The following is an 11,481-nucleotide window of genomic DNA, read 5'->3' on the forward strand; positions in this document are numbered from 1 at the left end:
TTTAATAATATTTATGTAGACTTCTGTGTTTACTGCTACTATTACTTAGGGGTGTGTAAAAAAAAAAAATCATTCACATTCACATCGCGATTCAAGCTCTACAGATTCAAAATCGATTCATAGAATTCCAAAAATCAATCACATTTCTTTTGTTTTTGTTTTGTTGTGGCAAGTTTACTATCACATGGGAAAAGTTTATTAAAAAACAATTCACAGTATGTAAATGTAGTAACATGTACATACTGTGAATTGTTTTTTAATAATGGAAAATCAATTTTGAATCGAATCTTGCGCCTAAAAATTAATATCAAATCGGGACACTTTCTGAATCGTGCAACTTTTACTATATACTAATACATAATTAATCATCAGAATTGTTGACTAACACTCCAGCTCTTAGTCTGTCCTTACTCGCTGAGAAGGGATGAAGACTAACTGTTGATATTTGATCCAACATTTCGCCTCCCCAACACTACAGTTGTTGGGGTAGCACCAACTTCTCCTCCACCATGAAAAGAGCACGTGTTGAGCTTCACGCAGCTCAGTCGAGTGCCTTGTGAGTGGCTGATTGACGGGCTGCATATTGAGAAGTAGGCTGTGTGAATATGTAGTCTGTTACACACTGGGCTAGTGTGAACCTGCCCTCTTGGCTACTTATCCCATTACACACACACACACACACACACACACACACACAGAGAGGTCCAAGCAACGTCGCATGCAGGAGAAACAGTTACTCAACACAAACTCTTAATCTTTCATTAGTTAATGACCACTTAAGAGGCTATAACTTTACAAAAGCAACCTTTCTATAGCAACAGCCCTTCAGATTATCACCAGCAGCTCTCCTCTCCGTGCTCCAGCGTGTGATAAAGGCTGCAGCGATGCGGCTGCCTGTGACGCAGGTCGTGCACTGTTTAAAGCATCTCTGATTAGATACGCTCTCTCTACAGTCAAAACAAGACTCCCTGTCCTCCTCCTCCTCCTGCTGCTGCATGTCTGCCTGCACCACCAAGCAAATCCTATCCTTGTTTGGAAATGTAATCGAAAGGTCATCTGTGTTTTGTTTAGTTTTAGTTTCATTTTTGGAACATCTTCACTGCTTAATGTAAAGACTTCTACACCTTTCTGAGATAAACTTTTCCTTAATGAATTTGTCTTTTAAAGGTTTTTGGGTGTTCCTGCCGAACATATCTAAAATACTCCTACTGAAATATGACTGTGGGCTATATTTCTTTTTTAAGGACCTACTTCAAGTTCAACAAATATTTGAAAAATAAAGGTAAAAAACTGACTAGATAACTAGACGTGTTCAAAAACAATTATATCACTTGTTAGAATCGTTTTATTTTTGCTTGCATGCATGCTGAATACAGTGCTCACCTTGAGGGCTCGGCTACCAGCCAGCTCCAACCACATACGCTGGCAGCATGAATAGACAGCTTGTTTTATTGTGTGGTGAGAGCCAGCTGGTGGTTTGGACTGCACAGTCCATTCAGAGAATAGACTTGGACGAGAACACAAAATAATGATAGATCCGCCATTCAAGTTAGTTTTACATAATAACACTGGATGACATTTTTGTTTTAACTTTCAACAGGCTCCATACAGTGTATGTCAAGCATTCCCCCTGCTTAAGAAGTTTCATGTTTTATAACCTTAAAGGTGCAGTATGTAATGCTGACAGCTAGTGTTTAAAATAGTTACTGAAGTACAAATTCAAAATACTGGAGAGGGTCTTTTCCCCCGCCCCCTCTTCCCCAGACTCGAAGGCCACGTTGGTTGCCAGCCTGAGACCTGGAGGGTCCAACAATGTTGCTAGACACTTGTCTCACTTAGCCAGACATTACTCCGCAGCACAGCGAAGTAGCTAACGTTAGATGCTGGCTGTATTGACAGTCATAAAAGCCCGCTCTCACGGGGAGCTCTGCACCCTGACAAACACACTTTTTGGGCTTAGAATTACAGTAGGAACCACTAAAAACGTCACAGCTAAAAATGTCCTCTCTACATGCCAGACAGACACACTTCATCGGCTTATTTTTACAATAGGAACTGCTAATAAATACCACCACCTTGCTTTTCCAGCAGACTGAAATGCACACTTTAGTTACTTAGAATTACGGCAACAATCGCTAAACTGAAAACTCACGACCCGATTTTACAGCCCCCCTCTCTTGGCTTAAAATAACTCACCGCCGTCACAGCCACTGAACATGCTACACGTTGTAAACAGCCATGGCCAGCTTGCCTGGTCCTCCGGCAACGTTAGCATTTAGCAGGGTTAGCATTGTGGCGTTAGCCGGGACCAGTCGGGATCACTTTACTGCCTGTGTCTCAATTGTTTTTGCGAGTAACCAACTCGGGTACTCTAGCTATATAATTCAATGTGAGCACACAAATGTTGGAATGACATGAAATGCATGTCCCTTGTAGCTGTGATAAATTAGCCTGAAGCTAATGCTTACCTGTTCTGGAGGAAATTAGCCAACCCAGCGTCCTTTTGGGCTCTAAGCTGTCCCCATCTTTCAAATACATCTCCAATCTCTGGTCACACAACTGTTTTATTTAGGTCGGATAGAATTTACCTCCATTGATGCCGTTTGTTTGCTGCTTTCATGGCTGGAATAATAGTACAGCTGTAGCGCACTGGATTTACTTTTTTATAGGTATATATCTGGCAACCCAGCCTGACTGTCAAACTGGGCAGTTGATAACAACACACAGTCCAAAACACATAAAGTCGTCATGGAATGAAAATTTCAAAAGGAGAAAATTCTGTTGTTAGCATTCTTTTCAAAAAAGATGTTTCTGTAATTTCTGATGACGCATTGGGGTCATGTTTGGATTTATAAATATATTACATGTTTGTCCTTTTAAATGGAAGTGCATTCAATGTGGCTTATATTTTACACTGAACAGAAAAAGACACAGGATACAATTGAAACCCCCTCAAGTACACACACATAATCTCAATTTAACTAATTATATGACTTCTAAAAACCCGAGGACTGCACCTGTGATGGTTTAGGTGTGTCCTATTAAATGTTGGTTATGTAGCTCATTTGCGGTCTTTTTTAAATTTTTTTTAAAACTTGGCATTCAAGGGTGTTTTTCTCTTGATCAGTGTCAAATACCCTAAAAATTTGACTTTTAAGGACAGTACTTAGTTATATTACTTCGCTGCGTGCAAATGTATAAACCCAGAGATTAGTTCTCGTAGTATTTTAGTTGTAAAAGGTTGATGTTATGGGAACAATAGGATAACATACTTGTGATATCACCAAAGAATGTCTGGTGAGTGTAAGCTGATGGATAGTTGCTATGACCCAAGCCTTGGGTCAAGAGTAGCTTCCTCTATGTAACCCTCCACCACAGGAAAGCCCTGAACACATTAACACTAACATTACAATTCCTAACTAGTTTGTAAGGACACTGCTAATTATGTATTCTACATTGCAAGCATTGAGTTCTAATACATTAAGAGCTGTGTTTTAAAATACACAAAGATATGTGATGTTACTCTATATAAGAGGTGACATTTGGTAACTAGAGTGGTGGTGAGGGGGCGGTGTCAGAGACATACTGTTGTCTCAGACAGACCTGTCTGTTGGTCGCAGACAGTGTGGTGACCTTTCTGAATTATACTGTATAAGCAATGTCACTGACGCGCACACAAACGGACACAGGCTCGGCTGTAACGCACTAGCTCCACTGGGCCTGTTTGTCAACATTTAGTCTGGGGTGAGGATGGAGGATGGGGGGAGGGGGACAGAAACTGGAGTTTCCTGGTTGTCAGGAAATGGTAATGAGCATACAGTGCTGCCATCAGCTGGTCACACAGCAACAGCTCCACCATCTCTACATCGGCCAGAGCAATACAACATTAGCACATTATCTGATTCAGAAGAGCACAAACGCTATGACTTACCAGCGCATTGATAACTATTCACTGTTTCTCAATTCAAATTGTGCAATATAAAAAACAATATCCTATTTAGTCCATTCAATTGGGAGAAAACCTGTTTGTAAAGCCAGCTATGAGAACATATAAATAGTGTTTAAGATTTGTCTTTTCTTTCCCTGTGGCAGATCATTGAGAGGTTCATCAATGAGACATATTTTGAGCGCTACCAGGAGCAGATCTCCAGGACCACCCTCACGGCCATCTGGTCCATCGCCGTCTCCATCTTCTCTGTTGGTGGCATCGTTGGCTCCTTCTCTGTCGGACTCTTTGTCAACCGCTTTGGAAGGTGAGAGGAAAACAAAATCCTTACTGGTATTACAATACTACGAAGCAGTGGCAGTATAAAATAAAGCTGTGATTGTAAAACTTCAACTTCTAACTTCAGTGTGATAGTTATCTTAGGCCTCGAGGCACTTTAAAGTTTATTATCCATTAAATATATGGATGTTTAAAGGATGAGCATTAAATAAAAAAGGGTTTAAACCCAGACACACGCTTTGGTGGGGGTGTAATTTTCTGTGGAAAAATGCAAAAACTTGTTGAGTTGTTATCAACAATGTAGACTAGGAACTGTCAAAAGTGACTGCACACACAATTTACTAAATTAAAAAAAGTGTTTTTTGTGTAAAGGAACTCTTTAATGATGTTGCGATAATGATTACCCCCCCACATAGAACGCAACAAGTATCACAAAACGCGACAATCACATGAAATCAACAAAAACAACAGACACTATGGACTAACAAGTTACTCTATCCGAGTTTTACATAATCAAAAAATATATATAATATGAAAGTTAATACCCAAAGTCTTTACTGTGCTGAAAGATATTAAACACATGAACAAAATCTTAGCATGCAAATCTGTGAAGGTCCTATTTTTTAGTTTTTATTTTGATTAAATGTATTTTGTTCTCTGTTGCCTCCAGGAGGAACTCTATGCTCATGGCCAATGTCCTAGCCTTCATCGCAGCCGCTCTGATGGGCTTTTCAAAGATGGCCAACTCCTGGGAAATGTTGATCGTTGGTCGTTTCGTGGTGGGCCTCTACGCCGGCCTCTCCACAGGCTTCGTGCCAATGTATGTGGGTGAGATTTCCCCAACAGCCCTACGAGGAGCCCTGGGCACCTTCCACCAGCTGGGCATTGTTGTCGGCATCCTGATTGCACAGGTTGGTGGACAGTAATTGTTGCTGTAGTTTTATTTGGATAGTATAACATAGATGGTGAAGTCTAGTGACTATCCTACAAGCTAACATAGAAAATACAACCTTTGGGCATCCTTCTATCTAGTGTTATTACAAATGCATGGTCAGAGCTGTGCAGTTGGCTCATGTGCATTACGTGTGTCTGTGTTGATTTCAGGTGTTTGGACTGGAGTCAATCATGGGCAACGACGACTTGTGGCCGCTCCTCTTGGGCTTCATCTTCATCCTTGCTTTGATACAGTGCATCCTGCTGCCTCTCTGCCCCAAGAGCCCTCGTTTCCTGCTCATCAACAAGAACGAAGAGAACAAGGCCAAGGCTGGTGAGTTCTCTCTCTCTCTCACACACACACACACACACACACACACACACACACACACACACACACACACACACACACACACACACACACACACACACACACACACACACCTACCTAACTGCTGTATTGTTGATTGTTAATAGTGCTTCACGTAAATATGGTAGTGAAGTGACACTAAGATCAGGGTTGTGCCGATGGACGACGTCATAGTCCACTGTGAAAGCTGCCCACTATCACGATGAACAGTAGGCTTATTCACGAGGGTGCTATTTTATGTTTGAGCTAATATTGCATTATCGGTTATATATCTGTTCTGTTATCTGTTCTGTTATATATGTTATGTATCTGTTCATGTGCAAGAGTTATGTTTCTGTTTATTGAATGCGTTATTCAGTGCAACTATAACTGAAAATGTAGTTTATTCCCAGTACTGATGTATATTGGGTTATTACTGTCGCTCTATTAAACGCTCCACTGTACTGTCGCTACGCAGATCATGGAGCTCTGATTGACAGCACCGTAGTTAAGTGATAGTGGGTCAAGTAATTAACTGCCCCTGCCAGCAGGCGGCAGCATACCCCTGTAGTACTGTTTATTTACAGAGTGCATTTAAATGTATATCTTTTCTATTTTAACTGTAACTGGCCATACTAGTAGCAATAGATATAATAAAATACAATACCATTGTCCATCGCAAAGTTTTACTGTAAACCTCGTCAACTGCCATTTTAGGGGACATCGCCCAACATTAACTTAGATGTAATCAAAAAGGAAAAGGAAAAGGAAACAAAATGAAAACAAAGAAACAGAAATATGTAGCTGAACTGGAAAAAGAAAAAGAAAAAGAAAAATGGATTCTTGTAGAGTTAACAATCTAATTTCTCTCTGCACATTTCAGTGTTGAAGAAGCTCAGAGGCACCACAGATGTGAGCTCTGACATGCAGGAGATGAAGGAAGAAAGCCGGCAGATGATGAGGGAGAAGAAGGTGACCATTCCGGAGCTTTTCCGCTCGCACCTTTACCGCCAGCCCATCCTGATTGCTGTCGTCCTACAGCTGTCTCAGCAGCTGTCTGGCATCAACGCAGTGAGTGTCCCAGCTTATACATTATCCCACTGATCACTCTGAGGACAGTCATTGAGATTCTGAAGAAAAGACAGAAACCAAAGACAAACTTTAGTTTTCCCTGACGTGCTTGGTACACATACACATGCCATTTCACACCAGAGCTACATCAGAAATAGAAGATATCTTGAACATACCGTGTTAAAAGAAAAAAGAAGAGACTCTCTCTCTCTCTCTCTCTCTCAATCTTCGTGGTTGTTGTACTTTCTAGGTATTCTACTTCTCCACTCGTATCTTTGAGAAAGCCGGAGTTGAGCAGCCTGTCTATGCCACCATTGGAACCGGTGTAGTTAACACAGCTTTTACTGTGGTGTCGGTGAGTACTGTTACGTTTTTCATTTTGGAAAAGTGAAATCCCTGTTACAGTACAGACAAATAAAGGTGTCTGAAGCATTAAGTTATATAGATATTTACACCCAGATGTGACTGTTAATTCAGTCATTTTCAAGTCAAGATAGTTGTTTTTGAAAATACCTGAAGATGATCTGGAAGATGGATTACTATTGTGTTGCACTGCACATTTCTGAAATCATCTTGCAGTTGAACTGTGTGTAGAGTGTATGTCTTACCAAAATTATAAATGTAAAATGTCTTTCTGTGCACCAGAATAATTTTCCCAAGGTGTTCAGAGCAGCAGATATAAAAGCTTTTGTTGAATTGCGTACAGAAATATACAAATGGTTTGTTACTTTGTAGTACTACACTAACCTTACTCCTCATCTTGTTTATTTTTCGGTGCAGCTGTTCATCGTAGAACGTGCAGGACGTCGGTCTCTGCACATGCTGGGGCTGCTGGGAATGGCTGCATCTGCTGTCTTAATGACTATTGCCATGGCTCTGTTGGTAGGTTTTCTCTTTAATCCTCAAGACAACGTGTTTGTCAAGATTCCCCCGGAGTATATAGTACCATGTATATAGTAACTAACCTCTAACTAGTAACTTACCTCCGTCTTGTTCTCTGTGCTTGTAGGACCAGCTCAAATGGATGTCATATTTAAGCATCGTGGCCGTATTTGCCTTTGTCGCGTTCTTCGAGCTGGGACCGGGTCCCATCCCCTGGTTCATCGTGGCCGAGTTGTTCTCACAGGGACCCCGGCCTTCGGCCTTTGCTGTTGCTGGGTTCTCCAACTGGACTGCTAATTTCATTGTGGCAATGACTTTCCAGTATGTAGAGGTGAGTAGAAAAAACCCCCATTTGGAACCAGTGTTTGTGAGGTAACACTATTTCAAGGGTCTGTCATTTTACGTTTCCTGGAAAGCATTATATAATTTGGGATTAAATTTAGAAAAATGAGACAAAGTTCTCAACTTTAGTTTAATCTAAAAGTGGATTTTCAGAGAATGAAACACATGTTCAAATGAAATAAAAAAAAGAAAATATCATTCATTCATTTAGAATAAAAAGATATATGCCTTATCTCTTTCAAAGTTGTAGTGGTAGTAAAGTACTACAAACTTTCTATCTTATTAATTATTGCTTATGTAACATATGTGAATTGCTTTGATCATCACTCCTTTAAGATTTGAGTACATCCATGTTTCTGTCTGTATTTTTGAGGACTGACCCTTGTTAGGACTCCACTAAAAAGTGTCTCTCCTCCTTTCTCTGTCTTCACAGGATCTGTGCGGCCCCTACGTGTTTATCATCTTCACTGTGCTGCTGCTCTTTTTCTTCGTCTTCACCTACTTCAAAGTACCGGAGACCAAGGGCCGGACGTTTGACGAGATCTCGTCCGGCTTCCGGCAGACTGCTGCCACCGGGGGAGTAAAGCACTCGCCGGAGGAGCTCAACAGCCTGGGAGCAGATTCTCAGCTCTGAGTGACTGCTCTTAACTCCTAACAAACTCTTTCTCAGGCCCAGGAGGGGACGAGAAGAGTCTACTAACCAGAAGTAGACCCATCCGTTGGTAGAATCATTTTCACACTCGTCACCACATTTTGAACGTCATTACCAAAACACAGAGACAGCCCTGCGGGGTTCTCCGACATGATGTCCTCTGCTGCCCCTCTCATGATGTCACCCACACAAAAAACAAAACACAAAAAAACTTGATGGGCACTATGTCGCCTGATGTGAAGAGGGGAGTTGAGGATAGATGGGGAAGGAAAAGAAGTGTCTGCATCAATCAACCAACCTTTTTTAATCTCTTTTTTCATTGAATATATATATATATAAATATAACTGATATGTGCCTATAGCTTGTTACCATACAGTCAGTCTCATTTTAAGAGCGCTGCAGCTGTAGAGATCAGTTCACTGGGCAAAATACTTGTTTTTATCAATCCTACTGTAAAGCTGTATCACTGTAGACTCCAGCACTGTAGACGCCGTCTCTCCCCAGCAGATGGGGCACTGCCTTTAGAAAAGGTCTCAGTGCTCCACCAATTAGAAATAAGTTATTTGGACCTTTTTGTAGGTTACTGAGTACACAAACAGTGTTACGTTGGTGTATTGCTGTAAAGATTTAGATATTCTTAATGAAATTTACTAGACTATCACGTTAATGCTGTTACTCCTGTTGGGAAATATTTTCCTCTTTTTATCCTATTTTTCTCTTGTTAGACAAAATAATTGCTGAAAACTGCATTTTTGTTTAATAAGATTTATCGACATGAAGTCAAAACAATAATATATCAAGATACATATTTTTGTTTTGTCTCTTTTCTGTGTTGTAGTTTGTAGACGGTCCCTAAGCTCTCTAACTGCCGTCTCAACAAAGGAACTGCACACAGCTCAGTTAGCACAACTTTCACTGCGTTAACTCTGAATGAATCACTGCACAAGGGTAGGAACCTTTAATGACATCTGGAGCACGTTTAGGCCTGCTGAGTGCTAACTCTAGCAGGAGGATGACTCGGGGTAGGCAGCACCGATTGGTTTAGTTTTTCTCTCCACTGACCGCACTCCAACAGTACAAACAACAGACCTACAAGAATTCTCCTTTAAGTGTCTTGTCTAAAACAATTGAGCCTCCTCGGCCCTCAGCCCTCATCACTTCCAAGCAGTTTCAGGTCAGGTCGGCCTGATCCAGACTGAAAGCTTCTCTCAGTGGACCATTTTCACCCTGGATGTCTTCACTGAAACGGGAGCTGCAACGCTGCAAGCTCTTCCTCCGTGACAACAACTTAGCATCTTCAGAAAAAGCAAAAAATACAAGGACCAAAATGAATGTCGGCCATATGGAAGGTTTTTGTTCATTATGTGTCATAGGCGGCGGACACATACTGTTGTGAGGCTTCTTTGTGCTGAATTCTGCAGTATTCTCTCTCTCTCTCCCTCTCTCCCCCCCCCCCCCCCCCCCCGGGTTGTGGTTGTGTGCTGCAGTGTATGCCTGGTCCCACTTCGCCTCGCTGTTTTATCCGCTGTCTACAACTGCTGTATCACTTCTTCTTTTTCTTGAAATGCATTGTTTGAGGAAAGTTATCTTTTTAGCAGCACTTTATTATTCACAGGGATATTTCTTTGTTACTGAGACAAAAGTTTAGCGTTAGACAGGAATCTTTTTGTTACCGAAGAGAGACTAAAGTACTGCTAATGGATTACTAGAGGTTTTTGAAATAGCTATTTGTGAAATGGTTTCATTTGTTCTCATCTATGACAGTCTTGCACATTTCGGCGCGCAGGCCAGTCGTGAGTAAACAACACAGTCCTAGTGTAATGAGGACTTTGATACCAATCCAACCCAGTAGTAAAACAAATCCCTTTAAATCATTCCATAATTAGTTGTTAATTATTGTATATAGAAGAGCTTTATAGTATATCTTTTGTCACCTCGCCCACCACGGGAAACACTGTAACATTGTGTGCCTTTATGTAGATTTCACATACTATATCTTTACCAGCACAAATAATGTAATGGCACCAAAAGATGTACTTCCCACACAGACTGATATATCGCAAATATCAAAACTGTGTTTTATATGCACACAGAGTCACAATTCTGCTTGGGCATTAGATTTTTAACATAGCCTTTGAAATCTCCTGATTGATGTTGTCATGCACTACATAATGTAAATATCAAACCAACCTCAGCCTCATCCACTCCAAATTCATAAAATATTTAACTTTTAGAAACTTTTTTTGAAAGAAATATTAAATATTAGAACTGTAGGGCTGTACAGCTCAATGCATTTATCTCCCATGCCTCTTGACTGTTGATTTTATAACTGAAGACACATGCTGCGGCCTAATAATAACATAATCATTTTAATTCAGACTTTAAATGTAAAATGTGTTGGGGAGACACATTTAGTAATGTTTTCATGTGTTTAGCAATGTTTTAGTGCTCATAGCATATTCAAATGTTTTGTTATAATAAAAGATCTACGTGTATGGTTTTGGAACGTGAACGTCTCTTTGGGAAATAGGATTTGTGATGGATGATGTCCTGAATGGTTCAACAGTTTTGTGTAAGCGGTTTGACGTTGAATAAAAGAAAAATCATGCATACGGAATTGAAGATTTATGGGGTCAATGTGTCACTTTTGGACTTTTGGTTGGAATTAAACCGACAACAACAGATTATTTTTGGCCACTTGAGGGCAGCGCAACAAGCTGAGCAAATGTGAAGAAACGTTCACATTTATGAAAGAAAAGAGTGGCAGGCGCGCCTCTGGTATCCTTTTAAAATCCCCTCATCCAAGGGAATAAAGTGTATGGAGAGGAGGAAGAGTTATTTTAACTGTTTATATTGAATTATACATTATAACCGCAACCATGCCAGAAATAGGACAGATAGGCAATTTAAATTCACATGAAATGAAAATTGAACACTCAAAACTGAAAAAAAGGGGTAAAATAATAGAAGGAAGGATTGGTGGAGGGCATTGGGACGTCAGTCAGTCACACTGATACGTGGTAGGC

General features: G+C 40.6%; 1 protein-coding gene across 1 annotated transcript in view; it reads left to right on the plus strand.

The window, feature by feature from the left end:
* Positions 1–10,670, plus strand: part of slc2a1b (solute carrier family 2 member 1b) — a 23,936-nt gene extending 13,266 nt beyond the window's left edge. Inside the window, exons 3-10 of the mRNA XM_032513627.1 lie at positions 4,093–4,253; positions 4,896–5,136; positions 5,330–5,492; positions 6,391–6,578; positions 6,829–6,933; positions 7,359–7,460; positions 7,588–7,791; positions 8,236–10,670. Of these exons, the coding sequence (XP_032369518.1) occupies positions 4,093–4,253; positions 4,896–5,136; positions 5,330–5,492; positions 6,391–6,578; positions 6,829–6,933; positions 7,359–7,460; positions 7,588–7,791; positions 8,236–8,436 (1,365 nt within the window). The 3' untranslated portion in view covers positions 8,437–10,670. The remainder of the gene's footprint in view (positions 1–4,092; positions 4,254–4,895; positions 5,137–5,329; positions 5,493–6,390; positions 6,579–6,828; positions 6,934–7,358; positions 7,461–7,587; positions 7,792–8,235) is intronic.
* Positions 10,671–11,481: the final 811 nt, after the last annotated feature.

Source organism: Etheostoma spectabile, chromosome 4 (assembly GCF_008692095.1).
Source record: "Etheostoma spectabile isolate EspeVRDwgs_2016 chromosome 4, UIUC_Espe_1.0, whole genome shotgun sequence".
Taxonomy (NCBI): Eukaryota; Metazoa; Chordata; class Actinopteri; order Perciformes; family Percidae; genus Etheostoma; species Etheostoma spectabile.